Below are 15530 nucleotides of genomic sequence, written 5' to 3'. Positions count from 1 at the left end.
AAATATTATCAATATTCTTTTAAAGCTGGCAGGTCATCCATCTTAACTGGTGTATCATTAATTTTATCCATGCACAATTGATTCAACAATATGTACAATCAGATGCATATGATTCTGCATATGCAACTCGTGAAACAAAACCTTAAGTTGTTTATGCATAAATCATACAAATATTCTTCTTTTTAATTTAAAAATATACAAGTTAATGCCAGGAGTATTTTTAAAAGAATAAAAAGTAATAAAAAAAAAATTCTTTTGGGCTGAATTCTAAGCAATTTGTCAACAAATTTCTCCATAAACTCTGTGTGGCTTCAGGAAAAATTAAAATCGGAAAACATGTATTTCAGAGCATAATTTGTCAACCCTTTTAAATAAAATTGTGCCGAGTGGCCAGGAAGTAGATCGCCGCATCATAGAATGGGAGCGCAGATGCTGATGTTGTTGATCGGAAACGGCAAACTACTTGAACTCTCTCGAGAGCATTTAAGAAAAAGAACTGCGCTCATCCAATATAACAAATGTGCAGCACTCTCTGCATTAACGGTTGAAGAATCTTCTTCGCAGAGAAAATTACTACGCCGACAGCATTATTGGGAACGAATCCAAACAGTCTCCAATGTGCATCCAAGCTCGATTGCAGGCAGGTGAAATCAAAAGAAAAAATCAGTTTGAAATTGTTTTATAGTAATTATAGTATTTATTGATCTAGAGAACTAGTGCCTCATTAAATGCACGAGAGCGCTTAAATTACAACTGTTTGAATAACAGATCGGTTCATTCGGGTGCTTTTTAAGAAGGAAGTTCAAAATTTGGCATGCCGGGGCCGCGAAATGGGTCAAGTTTTCAAAAAATGATACTTTTCCCACAACTCTGTCGCACTTTCTCTCTCTGTTTTCAATTCAGGCAGTGTGGGACTTCATATCGTGGGCTAGATTTTTTTCGATAACAACTCATTACATACTTTTTCATCACAACAATTTTGCAGATCACATTTCGAGCGGACGTCGCGGTGCGGAATCTACGGGGGGGATAAACTGCTACTCTAGGATGCCGAGAGCGACGCAGATTCCGCGGCCAACGAAACACTCTCCGATTTTTTATTACACACATCGTTCATTATTATTGTCAGTCGAATTTGGGGGGCGTTTCAACATTATTAGCAACAAGTAACATAGTCGTACAGAATTTTCGCGTATAATCTCTCTTCATCTATTGTCGTTCAGATTGCTTAAGGAGTATTGCACGTGGATGAGATTGCAAGGAATGCGTCTGGAATGCGATTAATTTCTCTCTTTTTTTTTACTTAATCTCTTCTTGATAATGATAACTACGCAGGGCGTTTTTTTCTCTCTGGGGAGAGCAAACTGCCGCGGCCACAGAGGGCGATGTCTGCGTCCGCTCTGCTCTTACTGTAAAAATATTATGATACAGGAGTATTTTTTTTAAATTTAAAAGCGAAATTGCGTGTGGATACTTGTTCGTTTGGTTTGTGTGTCGATGAACTCGTGTCTACGGCGAATGTGGGACGAGGTGATTGATTAATATTTATTCTGATACATGGTCGAGAGGGCGAGCAGGCAAATTCACAACTTCTGTAATTAAGGCATTGTGTCTTCTAATCAACTCGTGGTTTCTCTTTTATTTTTCTTATGCACATTAATTAATAGGCCTAAGTAGAGAGTGATGTGGGAATAGAAGGGTTGTTTTTTTAATACTTAATTATAATCACGTAGGAAAAAAACGGGGTGGGATCGGAAGCAGCCATAAGCAAAATGAGTTTTTCTTTTTTACTTGCTCATCTGTGATTGTGGTTGTGTTTCTCGGTGTATTTACAATAGCAGCAATAATAATAATAATAATATTTATGTTCTCTGCTTTATCGCTTTTTACAACATTTTACAGCAACTGCACTCTTTCTCTCACTGTACAAGTCTCGTTGCTTCTTTTTTACAGACCTTACATATCGCAGGTGATATAAAACCCCACAACGAGGCTCTGGTCCCCCATGGAATTTTGCAATACCCTACCAATTATTTTCTCCTCCGTACCCAAAGAAAATAATATAAATAAAATTTTAAATAAAATCGGAAATTTGGGCTTTTGGGACTCCTGCATATAAAAATTTAAAAAATAAGCGAATTGAATTCTCACAATAATCAGAAATAAAGAATGTTAAAAATATTTCGTTTCCGTAGGCTAAAATTTCAAGTACCAACCTGTCTTTTGAATTGATTTAAGACAGATTGAGTTAAATATTGCCGGGGCAAAATAGATTCTGTGATAAAAGCACTGGATCAATGGATTTAAAATCTGCTAAAACTGCCCTAGTTTAATTTGCCATTAGGAAACTGAAATATTTTTAATTTAATTGAATTGCTTTTACTCCAATGGAAAACGTCTGAGTAGTTCAATTTTAAATTTGGGCACAAATAATAAATATCAATGGAATGTAATAAATAAGAGTTTATTTAAGTAATAATAAAAGAAAAAATTAATAAAATTCAATTAAATGAGTAATCCTCAGAAAATCACTGGCAAATAACTAAAGGCTCACTGGGGCGGATGGGCTCTTTTTTATCTTGGAAGTTTTATTTAACTCTTGCAAGTGGTGGTGCCGTTTTGTCCAAAAATAAATTTTTTTTAAGTTAATTTTGTTTAAACATGTGGAAAAATAAGCATCAAAAATAACAATATAATAATAATAATCAAATCAAACAAAGCTGAGTAAAATTTTAAGTAATTTGGTTGAAATGATGTCAAAATTTTTTAGATTTTGAGACAAAAACTAAAATGAATTGCATAATTTTGGAACCACTTTTTTTGCTGGATTTCCAAATCATTTGAGTACTTTTCAGATGTTTTCCGTTTGAATAAATTTGAATGAATCGCGGCGGGGAGGGGTGGGGTCGATTTTCCAAATCGACGTCCGAACCGAGTGGTGCGAGCCGCCGAGAAAATAAACGTAGGGTATTCAGGGAGCCAAAATTCTAATCGTATCATCACAGATTTATCAGGGATTACCCCGTTTAAAAGTTGAAGGAGAGTCGGCGCGAGTCGGGGTGCAGTCCGTGTCGGTGCGGGCGGCGGCACCTCGCGCGCATCTAGTATCACCAAATGCTTTTTGAATCAAATCGCGGCGGTCGCGGTCCAACCGGACGCGCGCACTCACTCTGGGTCCTGTCCTTAGGGGCACCCGCACTCCTCGACGGACATTTTGGGCAGGTCCTGCTTGACAATGTTACTGTCCCTGTCGAAGTAAATCAAGGAAATCGGCGAGAAGCGGACCGGCGAGCAACACGGCTGCAGACCGGCCAGCCGGTAGCGCGTGCGGTATTGCTCCATCACGTGCGTGTGATAATTGAGAAAGGTGTCGGGGGTGCGGTGCAGTCCGCAGGTGCCGCGGCAGTAGTTGGCGTAGTAGCCGCTCGGCTTGATGATCCAGTCGCTCCAGCCGATTTTCGTAAAGTTCACATAGAAGCGCTGCTTGCAGCACTGCTTCACCTGGCCACTGCACTCGAGCGCGTGCCGCTTCATCCGCTTGGGCACGTCAGGGTCCGTGTGCACCACGAGGAAGGGCCGGTGGTGCGGCGGCCGCTGCCGCGCCGCGCCCTCCAGCAGCGGCTGCACCAGCTCGCAGCACCCGGCGCAGTCCACCAGCAGGTGCAGTTTGCGGCGCCGCGCCGCGTCCGGCGCCGCCGCCGACACCGAGTACCACTCCTGCACCGTCTCTGTGATGTCGAACTTGAGCCAGCCGAGCGCGTCCGTCGACACGTCCAGCGAGCTGGCCAGCTCCAGGTCCTGAAACACGCACGTCGCTTTCCATCACCATTCAAAATACTCATTCGCTAAACAATAAAAAAAATAAAATGCACTAATTCTATTTTGCTAATTTTTTAGGTTACAAAAGCAAATGTGTTTTTTGTTGAAATAAAATGTTGTATATTTTTTTGGCATGCTAGCAATGCTTGAAACAAAATAAATTTTGATTTGTAATGCTGGTATTTTGACTGATTTGAATATATTTTTTCTATTATTAAATAGTTACGTTTTCTTTTAATTATTTTTATGCTTTAAGTATTCGATATATCAGGGAACAAGATGAAAACAAGAAAAGAAGTTATTTTTTCAACTAGAATTCTTAAATGTTATAATCATCAAATAGTTGTTTATTATATATTTTATACATAAAATTTTTTTTTGGCATTATTGTCTTAACCAGTTTCACTCTTTTGTAGAAGAAAATGTGTTATTGTTATATTAAATTATTAAAATAACAAAAAATTTTTAAATAAAAATGATATTTGCTATTAATTAAATAAAATTTTAGAAAATATCAGATAGCATAATAAAACTTATTAAATTTTATTTTAAAGTAGTTTTTTTTTAATAAAAAATTTAACAATTAAGCGGTAAACTGAACTAGAAGTTTTTTTAAATTTTGGTTAAAAATTAGTTTTGATTTGAAATTGAAATCCAAGAATAGAAACAACATTCCTGACATTCTTCATTCAAAAAGAAAATAATTCCCAAAGAACTACTTCGCACCTTCAGGGGTTGAATTGCAACACAGACCACAATTAATTAGCCACTGGCTATTTCCAATATTTCTCAAATACTAAGTATCTGGGCAAACCCGATACACCCTTATTTGAAGCGAAAAAGTTCCTTGGGAATTACTTTTTTAAATTTAAAGATGAATTTGAGAAAAAGAAATAATAATTTCATAATTATTTAGTACAATAGGCAAAATGAAAAGAACAAGAAAGTAAAATTTAAGAAATTAATAGCAGTGTTTTTTTAAATTTTAAGATAAAGGTTAAGAAATCTTGCTTGTGCACCAACATACCTTACCACTAAGGTATGTGGCATTGATGGACGCCGCCACGGCGTTCGCCCTGAACACGTAGAAGCTGAAATTTTTATGCCGCGGCGCGTGGTGATGATGGTGGCACTGAATGGGGCCCGCGCCGCTCAGGGCGCCCCGCAGGACCCCTGGCCGCAACTCCATGCGCACCCACAGGTTCGCGGACTTTATCCGCAGGTCGCCCGCGTTTTCTTGGCTGTGCGAGAACTCGAGTAACGATTGCCCGTTTAATCTTGGACCTGCGAACAGAAAAGAGACAAACAAATCAGCTCAAACAAATCAAAGTACTGCAGTTTGGATGCACAAAAGGTTTCTATCTTATCGGAAGCGGAATAAATCGCCGGCGAGAGTGATTTTGGTTGTAGAGCTCGTTCTTGATTTATAAAGGCGAAGCAATTAGCCCGGCAAGAGATCTTTTTCTTTATATAAACAAACTGCTCTCCCAGGCTTTATATATATAAATACAAACTAAAAGTTCTGCTTTTGTTGCAGTGATTTATCACTGCATTCGTGTTCGATCGGGGCAGCTGCAGGACGGTTGTCAGGTTGAATAAAGCGCGCGAATAATGCAGCAGATCCGGAGAACGCGTGCAACAGAAACACTTTGTTATATTGCGAGCCGGCCTACGTTATTTATGGGCCAAACATGCACCAAGAGGGAGGAAAAGAGTTCCTTAATCACTGGAGAAAGTTTCCGTAGAGTGGGTGGACTATATTTTATAACAAGGGCTACAAGTTCATTTGTTCAAAATAAGAAAATAATAAATTCATATGATTTGCACATAGAACATTGCCAAGCTTGAGAACCATTGCAGGCGTATTTCAAAAATTTAATTTCCCTCAACATCTTGAAATAATTTGAGAATTTTATAAATTTCTATTGTAGTTTATTCATCCAATTAAAAAATTATATAATTTAAAAAAATTTAATTATCTATTTTCAGCATTAATATCGATTAAAAGTTAATACTCATGTGGATTTCATCAAAAATTAAAACCTGGTTGTTTAAAGTAAAATGAAAAAAAAAGAAGAGAAACTGATGAACTGGTAATTCAAAATCTACTTTTTTAAATCCAACTTAACTTAGGAGGGAGGTAAATTTACAAAATAAAAAATAAAATGTTAAATAAAACTGAAAAATTATATTTAGATTATTAAAATTAAAAGCTCACTGCAGCACATGGGATCTTTTGATCTCGGAAGTTTGTTCTTGCTTGTGGTGGTGCCGTTTTTTCAACGAATCTTTATTTTTAACTGTTTTCAACCAATGAGATGTAACAATTTGGACAGTTAAACAAATCTTAATAGAAAAAAACGTAATTTTTGGAAAATTACTGCAAGAACCCATTGAATAACTCAGTTGCTTTTAATTAATTTATAAAATTTTTATGCTTTTTATTATTCTATATTCCCAATTTCAATTTTTGTGAAAATGAATAGACCAGGCTTTTTCTCGTTGCAGAAAAATTGTTTTTTATTCAAAAACAAATGGCTCACATAAATTTATGTGTTAATATTTTAATCCTAGTTGGACTTGAGAAACCCCATATTTCGAAATACTGCAGGTCACCTTTAGACTTCAGTTTGTCCTTCTATTATATTTATTATCTTTTTCGTTATTATTGATGGACGTTTAATGAAGTGGATTTCAAGAAAAATTAAAAACCGATAATAGTAAAAATAACTTCAATTCCATTTTTTATCTATTGAATGTGTGAAAAGTTCTAAATTTATTTTACTATTTACTCAATATGTCTCGTGAAGTGCTGCACTAACATTATATTTCTTCAGGAAAATGCACGAATAATTTCTTGCTACTCGCAAGGACGGCGGCACATTAGCAAGAAAAATTATTCTCATGCTGCATTATTTACGAGTACATCGAGTCGTAAAACAGCGCCACTCATTCTTTCCTCCTTTTCGCAGCAGTTTCTATTACTCGCATTCGCACGCCCATAAAGCTACTTTTTTATGAATCAAATAAGCTTGTGTTCACGTCACAATAACTCGGCCGCATTATTCTTCTTTCTCCCGCGGCAAACAAATTTATGATTTTTACACTTCTCGTGATGTTTTTATTAAGTTAAGAAAAGAAACGCTCAGCACGAGTTCATCTGCTGCGAACATTGTTTTGGGATTTTCGGCGTGACTTATGGTTAAATACGAGATTTTGCATGTGGCGCGCGTACGAGAGAAAAAAAAACGACGACGACTCGGTCTGCAGATGCTTGTTTTAAATGGATAAATTCGCTGCTTTTTCGCATGGCGTGGCAAAAAAGTTTGTCTCCGGCAGAGGCCATTTTTATCCACAAACACTCAGTGTGTTTCTTGCTGTGGAGCCGAATGCCATTATAATACGCTCGCTCGCAGACTCAAAATAGCTCTTTTAAAACTTTATAGTGCTAAACTTTTCGTATGAAAAATCACCCCATAGCGTCGCGCAGAGCCAATTCTGAATATCATTTTCGCATTCGCTCAAAGGCTATTTAATGATGTATGCTTTTATTCTATTATGTGCTCTTGGCTGCAGACGCCGTAATAGCAGAGTGCAATGTGGATAATGGGCGTATGTACGTGTTTCTTGCAATTGAAAATATATGGAAAATATCGCAAGTTGAATTTCTCGAACATAACCAGAGGAATATTATTTTAAATTGGTATTGAATTTATGGAACAGCAAAATAAAGTGATTCATAAAATAAATATGTAAATTTATTAATTTATTTATCATTTTTTATTTAAATTACTTTATTAAAATTATATAGTTTAATTTTTATTTTTAATTTGATTTATAAAACAGAATTTGAGTTGTAAAGATAAAAAAGCAATAATCATGTAAAAATTTGACACTAAATTTATATTGAATGTAAATATAATTTTCAAACTGATCAATACTCAGATTATCAATGTATTCCATAGAACTATACTTTGATCCTTCCTCTACATAGCTTTTTATTTATACAATGAACCTATAATTTGCATTAATTCAAATAACTGGAATAAGTGGAATACTTTAATTGTTTGATGGATATTTAATGAAAATATCTCAAATGTGCTGTTGAATATTATGACAATAAATTTCAATTGACATCAATACTGATCAGTACATTAAATATCGTTTTATGCCTGATAAACTCAATTTGAAATGAAAATAAAGAAGAAAAATACTATAAATAATTAAGAAAGTTAACATATAAGCAGAAAAAATTGTTTGATGTTTGATTTAAACAAGCAAAGCTTGCGCACAAAAGTTTAGAATGGAGACAATCTTATTAGAATTTGCGATCGTTCGGATTCAACCGCCAAAGAGATCATTTTCCGCTACATCTCTGTTGGCAAAATCAGAGACGACCGCAAAAGAAAGAATCGAGTGATCGAAATGCAAATTTGGCCAAACAATACAAGCCAAAAGTCGACTAAAGTGCTCTCTTTTGCGGTGGAGCGAAATATGTTTCGCAATCGCGCACACACTCATGTCATACGTAATTCGAACAGAGCTAAAGAATTGGCACAAAAAATGAACGTGGCGGTCGGCAAATCCAATCAAGTAATGCACTCTCTCGAACGAGCGTCCGTTTTATTTTCATTAGCGCAAATTATTCCGGCCGGAGCTAGATTGGCGCGGGAAATATCGGGAAGGACTTGCAGTGCTGTTTTTCTTACGTCAGCGCGGGCAAATTTATTTTGTACGAAAATGCCCATTTTTATAACGAGAATGTATAAAAATTCCTCGGAGGGAAGCATCGTAATTATTTAGTTTGCTTTAGTCCGCCTCCCTTTCTTTCTCTCTCTCTACGCCGAGTCGGACGCGATTTTCGTGCTTCTTTGCGAGCGCCAAGAGGCGGGCAATGCGTCATTTTTAATGGCTCGCATTCAGACTGCGCTTGCGAGTCTGGCTTCGGCAGCGAGAGAAGAAAATTCAAAAAGTATTCCATCAAACGACGAGAGCGCAAAAACAAGTGTTTTTAAACGGCAGCAGCGGCGGGCGATCTATTTGTCTGCACTTTTTAGGTCATTATATATATGAAGGTTAAATTATTGTTTTTGGCCGGCGCGGATTTTTCTTGGTGCGCGAAACCGACATGCAAAGCGGACGCTCGGCGCTGTTTGGCTGGCTTTTTGCCGCGCGCGTCTGCAGACGATTAATCAGTTGCACGCAGCAGCGCCGAGTAATTTTTGCACTTTATGCCTCGTTTGTCACTTTTCGGACGGAAATGGATGGCCTTGCCAATATGGAGCCCAAGCCAATTTCCCGCTCATTTCTTTCCGATCGATTTTCTACTACAAGATTTGTTTTGCCGCTTCAAAATATCTGTTTCCAAAAATTATCAAAATTAAATCTTAAACTTTTTGCTACTGACCAGTTTTACACTAATTATTTGTTAATCAACTATTACAAATGTCAAATTTTATCCAAGTTCTGTTCAATGTTGAAATTTCCTCTGACAAACATAGTATGAAATAAATATTCGAAAAAAGCCAACCCAGCTGCAAACTGTGCTCGGTCGGATAATATTTTGAGAGTGGCGTTATCACAAGAGCTGGGAGCAACTTTGATTTTTTTTTCATCCGAATGAAAGCATTTGGTCGGAGAGAGGAGACTCTTCGGAAGGAAGAGATTTACGAGCAGCGGCACACAAGTGAAATCCTTCGTCGGGCGTAAAAAGAGGAGCAGCCGAGCCAATCGCCGGCAAGATTTAATGCTTCTTAGGTGGACACGTATCTGATGGAGGTGAAAGGTCGGCTCGTGCACGAGACGCTTTGACATTTTCCGCTCGCTCCGCCCACGAGTCACGAGGCCGAAGCGAGGTAGGCAACCGGTTGGACGCGGCCGACGGGCCGGCTGCATAAGCGCAATTCGTCACTGCAATCGGAGGGATCGAAAGAACGCGAGGGGAGGAATCTTTTAATCAATATGCAAAATGTTTTTTTTTTTAATTTAAATAATTATAAAATTATATTAATCCATGAAATTGTTTAAGAAAAAACATAAATCTTGCCTGTTTTTTTGCTCATTTCTTGCAGAAACGGTTTTGGTTCGTTTGTCACGTAATTTGTGTCCGGGACGGCGAATTAAAGGCAATCGAGTGCCCCCTCATTAGCCTCGTCGTACACAAGGGCAAAAAAAAAAAACAATCGAGCAGTGCGGAGAGGTCATCACTCACGGCACCCGCCCGCGCGTTCCGACAGGGCCCATTGGCGATCCAATGTAGCGTGGCGCGATCGCCACTTCTTCTTGTTCGCTCTCGCCGCAGGACAAGACAATTGTTGTGGCGGGAAAATTGCACTGGCCGAGCAGTGCGGACGCTTTTTGCAGTTAAGTCGTCGCTTCCACCTCATTTGTCGCAGAGCCAGTCGGACGGCGGGCGCAAAAACCGAGTCTCTTTTTCGCGCTGCCAGCAGCAAAACGACAGCGCGCGGTGCCTATTTATTTATTTATTGTCTCCTCGCTCGCTCGCTCGCCTCGCGCCAATAGTGCGCATCCTTCTTTAATGATCGGATCGCCGACGCTGTGCTAATGACGGCGGACGTAAACGTAAAAAAATGATCCACCCGGTGTGATTTAAATTTTGAATTATATCAAAAAGTTTCCTTTTTTCCGATTCTTATTTCTTTATAAGCATATTTTTCTTCGCCTTTTTAATATTATAATAATCAGAAAATTTAAAATTACACGTTGTGACACTTGCATCCAAAACCCATAATGATTTCTAAAATTTCATTTTAACTTGAGCCTTGAATTTATAATTATTTAAAATTCTTTGATTTGACTTGAGTTTTGTACAAATCAAGTTTGCTTACTTTTGAATTTAGATGTTTTCAAATATTATAATGTAAAAAATATTTGAATCAAGAAAAAAAATTAAAATATTATAATTAAAAATAAAATAATATAGATAAGAAATCTTTAAAAAATATTGATTAGGTTGAAATGTATTTCTTTTTGCTTGTTTTTATATAAAAATTAGTTTTTTTTTTTTTTTTTAAAATAATATGGGATATTTACTAATTATTAAAAATCAGAGATCATTTAAGCCCAAAATCTCTTTGATTTGGTCAAGAGAAATAATTTAAAATCCAACAGAGAAATAAGAAGTCAAAACACATGATTCAAATAAAGATAAATGTACGTTGCATTCAAAATCTATCTTGAAAAATTATGCTAATCTTAATAAATTAGCCAAGTTTTAATAGATACAAGAAAATAAATAATATATTAATTATAATTTAATTTTAGATCCAATTTTTCATTCAAATTTTGGTAAAATTAAACCTTTTTCATCATGAAATCTTTTTTTATAACTTTTGAAGCATGATTTACTTATGGATTTCTTCTTCTTTTAAGTGAACTCTGATCCCAGCGTTATTTGGTACAGTAAATCAAAGAACGCGGAGGCGGAAAAGTTTTCAGCCGTCAGAAGACTAGTTGAAGAGAACCAAACAAAAATAATCGCAATCTCTCTTTACGCCACCGTTTATAAACAAGGTGCGTATCGAGTTTCTCTGTAGGTCGGAAAGAAAGTATCATATTAACTAGCAGACATTATTAGCCGCGCCACGCTCTATCGGTCGCGCATCTGCCCGCCGGAATTTATTTATTTGCACCCGCTGATGTCTGAGAAGTTTTCAATTGTACAAAATAAAACAATACATCACGGATGCTTTATCGCTGGGATAGAATTCGCGAAATGTGTGGCGCACCACGCGTTTGCTGTTTCACGTGCAAAAAAAATAACTTTTTTTCCATCTAAATGTTGTTCTCTCGCTGGGGTCGGCTTTCTCGACGCGATAATTCACCGCCGAGGCAAATAAATATAAATTCTCCGCAGGGGCACTCGGCTGACTGTCCGAAAAAGCGGCGAGATCGATTGTTTCAACCACCCTGGCTCCCATTCATGCTCTGCCAACCCAGCACAGTCCCCACGGAACTCTTTAGCGACGATCGCATCACACGTGATTCGCAGACGTGCACTTGAAGTCAGTGACTTGAACGGAAGAGAAATTTCAACCGGCGTGTTGAAACTATTAAAGATCTTAGAGAATTAAATTTTTTTAATTTATTCAATTGATATAAATTATTTTATTTTATGTAAAAACATAATTGAAAATTAAGATTTTCGATATTCTTATTATATTTATGTATATTATTATTTAATTTAAAATTCAAATATAATTTAACTATTTAAACTTGGTTTTAATTTAAATAATTACGTAATTTGTTTCATATTATTAGTAAAATTTGTATAAATATTATAGATAGGAGTGCCAATTTGAACGTACAGTAAGATTTTCATCACATATTTCCTTACTCTTCTGACTGCACTAAAAATTAAGATTCAAAGATAAAATATGGTTTTAATTTAATATAATTTTGCTTTTAACTTTTATTAATTAGTTTTATTAATTGTTAAAAAGCTACCAATTTTTCTTATTTTACAATCCCGCGGTAGTTAGCAGCAAATTATTGGTTCATATTGTTGAAAAAGTTTCAATTATTTTACTGCGATACATTTCTAAAATATATTTTTAAATTCTAATAATGAAAGCATTTTTAATTCAACATATTGAAGTTAAGTTTTCTGATTTCAAAAACTGCTTTTAAATTAAATTTCACACTGCAATTTTCCAATTCGCTATTTTCTTTTCGTTTCTTCGCTTCTATTTAATGACTAATGATTTTTTTACAAGACGTCTGTTCTCGAGCTTAACCGTTGATTATGATTCGGTATACTGAAGAAATTTAATTAATTAATCACAAAAGCCGAGCGCTGGTTTGCGTGTCTTTGTAATCTGTGTTCCTGAACGAGCTGCTGTTCCTTGACGGAAGAAACTAAAGGACCCCCGCTGCTGGTGCCGTGAGCTCTCGAGCGTGCCGGCATTATTTTATTGCAAAAAGCGGAGAAAAACTTTATGATGAGATGCAGTAAAATCAGTGACATAGATCTCTAGCTTCTGCTGCTGCAAAAAAAAAAATGCATTAGAATGGTGCAGTGATTTGGAGAAGATAATTCCGAAGCCAAAAGGCGAAATGCACGAACTGCAACCAGCGAGGGTTTCGTTTCCACCCCAGGGCGGGGAGAGAAGAGAGCGTGTTTGACATTCGAACTCGCAGTCATCAGCGCCTTTTGGCGCGCGGCCAGTTTTGTTCATCAATGATCGCGAGCAGCGCCAACTCTGCATGCTAAATTTTAATCTCCCCGCTAAACGCCAGAGCTGCTGCAGTTTTCCTGACTAAAAAAAATAGTGAGAGGTTTGCTGCAATGTGACAGCAGCAAGGGGTTTCCTGTATTATGTATTTTGCTCTATTAAGAGAGGAAACTTGAAGTGGCACTTGAAAGTTTTGTTGTCTGAACAATGTTAAAAGAATCTATATAGAAATACAGTTGAATAAAAGTTATAAAAATCCTCAATTTGCATTTTTTCATACGCTGAGCTTATTTCTGAACTAGTTTTAAAAAATTATATAAAAGTAGGAATAAATTGAAGTAAAGTTGCCCTAAATTCGAACCCAATAACCATTTCTTGAACCTAAAATTTATTGTTATATATGGAAACCAACTAATGTCAAGTTTTATTTATGTTTTTGCTTCTAACTCTTTCCTTTAAACGTTTTTAGCCTTCAACTGATTGAACTGATAAAAATAATTTCTCCAAAATTATAAAATAACGTTATTTTGTGTGTTTGCTTGGTTTAAAAATCAAAATTTACAACCGCCTTTGTTTAAAAAAATACAATTTTTTTTTTCCCAATTCAAAAGGTTTAGATTGAAGTGTCTCTTTTCACTTTCCCGTCAAGAGTCCAATTTTGCAAAGCGCTTGTTCCTTTTTTTTCAACCAAGTTTTTCTTTTCCACCGCAAGACAATCCGCGGGACTAGTTTGCTTTGGCCTTAAACTGTCGGGAGAAAAGGGGAGCACTGACTAAAAGTAAGTAGCAAAGTAATGGATAGTTGTCGCCCGCTTGCTCGCTGCAGTGCCTTCGCCCGGCCAGACATTTTATCTCACATTTCTTGTCAACTTCGCTCGCTTTTCTTATTGTCGCCTGCTCCATCCAGCATAGTGAGTAAGTAAGTAAGTTGTTATCGAGAGAGAGAGCAGCGGAATAAAGTAGCAATATAATAGTTGTGTCGGCAGTGCTGTAAATATATATAGCGGGGTCGTAACCTCTCCATAGTGACCGTTTTTGCCAGAAAGTTTCGAATGTTTGCAAATTTCTCGCGGCTTCATTTGCACCAAAATGGGCCGTTGCAGTCGCATCTTTTAGGGCGGAAAAGTGGGAAAAGAGACGGCGAGTGGTCTGTCGTGCGTTTATGTGTGGCTTTCGCAGCATTTCCTGTGGGAAAAAGGGCGCTGGAATGCAGCAGAGGCCGAGCCAACATCTCTCTTGAAGCGAGCGTTGCTTTATTGTGATGGTTTCCTCGCCACATAATTTCCTCTCTCGCACTCTCTGGGGAAAAATTTCTCTCCGACGCACAAATGCGCGCAACTTTTGCTCTCGAAACTGGGACATTTCTTTGCGGAAAACACGCTGATTTGTGCCAATGACTTTTTACACTTGAGATTAACTTTTGTTATGACGTAAATATAGAATAAAATTACAAATAAAAATACCAACTTAAAACTTCTCACTGACGTGAGTTGGAGCGATAAAGATTGAAAATGTGCAAAAGTGCCGTTTTTTAAACAACAACAAAAATAAAAATACACTTAAAATACAAAAAATAACTCAAAAACTGTAAGTTTGTTAGATAATGAACATTTAAGCATATTTTCAAGTATTCTGGCATTTGCAAAACTTTTTTAATCAAGCATACTAGAAATGACCAGAACTTTAAATGCTGATTTATATCTAATTAATATTTAATTTTACAAACCGGACAATCCCTTCCAAAAAAATCAATTATTTAATTGAATTAAAGATTTTTTTTAAATTTATAAATAGTCAAATAAGCTATAGAAAATTTAAAATTCTGTTTTATTTTTATTGCAATTTTGAGCTCGACAGCTTTGGTTTAGGAGATTAAATTCCAACCAAATTTTGACACTTTCCAAAGATACGTGAACACGCGCAGACCGTGTCTGTCCGAGTCAATTGCGTTGACAAACCACTATGGTTTGTTCATCATTTGATCGATCAGGCCGCAAACGCCAAATAAATTGAGTTTGCAAATTTTCCCTGAAGATTTATATTAAAAGTGAAAACAAGTCTGGCGGGGGCTGGAAATTTGGCGGGCGCGAGCGAGCGATCCATCAACTCGCCAACTGTCTCCGCTGTTTCCCTTACAAAGTCTCCGTTTGCATTTTCGGTTCCGACATCGGCCGAGGGCAAAAACCGGGGATGATTTTTCATGTGTCGGCCGGTGCTCGTCGGGTACATCCACTTTAAATGGGCTTTTAGCCCACATGGGACAAAGTACGACTCACTCAGCAGGACCGTTCGAATATATAGTATGACGAAAGTAGTGTGTCCATGGTAATAATTTCGCCTCGCAGCGATCGACTGGTGATGCGCGCGGCCAGATTTACGAGGCGTAATAAAATTTTATCGCCGCCGCTCTACACTCTGCCCAGCACACGTACATAAATAAAAAATAATAAAAAAATAAAATCAAGAGGGAAGTGGTGTGTGCGCGAACGGCAGGACCTTAATTAAGTTGTTGATCGGA

The 15530-nt window shown here is 37.1% G+C and overlaps 1 protein-coding gene across 1 annotated transcript in view; it reads right to left on the bottom strand.

The window, feature by feature from the left end:
• Positions 1–701: 701 nt before the first annotated feature.
• Positions 702–15530, bottom strand: part of LOC132199217 (inhibin beta B chain-like) — a 53531-nt gene continuing 38702 nt past the window's right edge. Inside the window, exons 2-3 of the mRNA XM_059623781.1 lie at positions 4847–5103; positions 702–3798 (exon numbers count right to left, since the gene is read on the bottom strand). Coding sequence (XP_059479764.1) covers positions 3184–3798; positions 4847–5103 — 872 coding nt within the window. The 3' untranslated portion in view covers positions 702–3183. The remainder of the gene's footprint in view (positions 3799–4846; positions 5104–15530) is intronic.

The sequence above is a fragment of the Neocloeon triangulifer genome, unplaced genomic scaffold (assembly GCF_031216515.1).
Source record: "Neocloeon triangulifer isolate White Clay Creek 2 clone unplaced genomic scaffold, ASM3121651v1 ptg000013l, whole genome shotgun sequence".
NCBI lineage: Eukaryota > Metazoa > Arthropoda > Insecta > Ephemeroptera > Baetidae > Neocloeon > Neocloeon triangulifer.
Note: the sequence above shows the minus strand (reverse complement) of the source record. Positions and strands in the feature narration are given on the sequence as shown.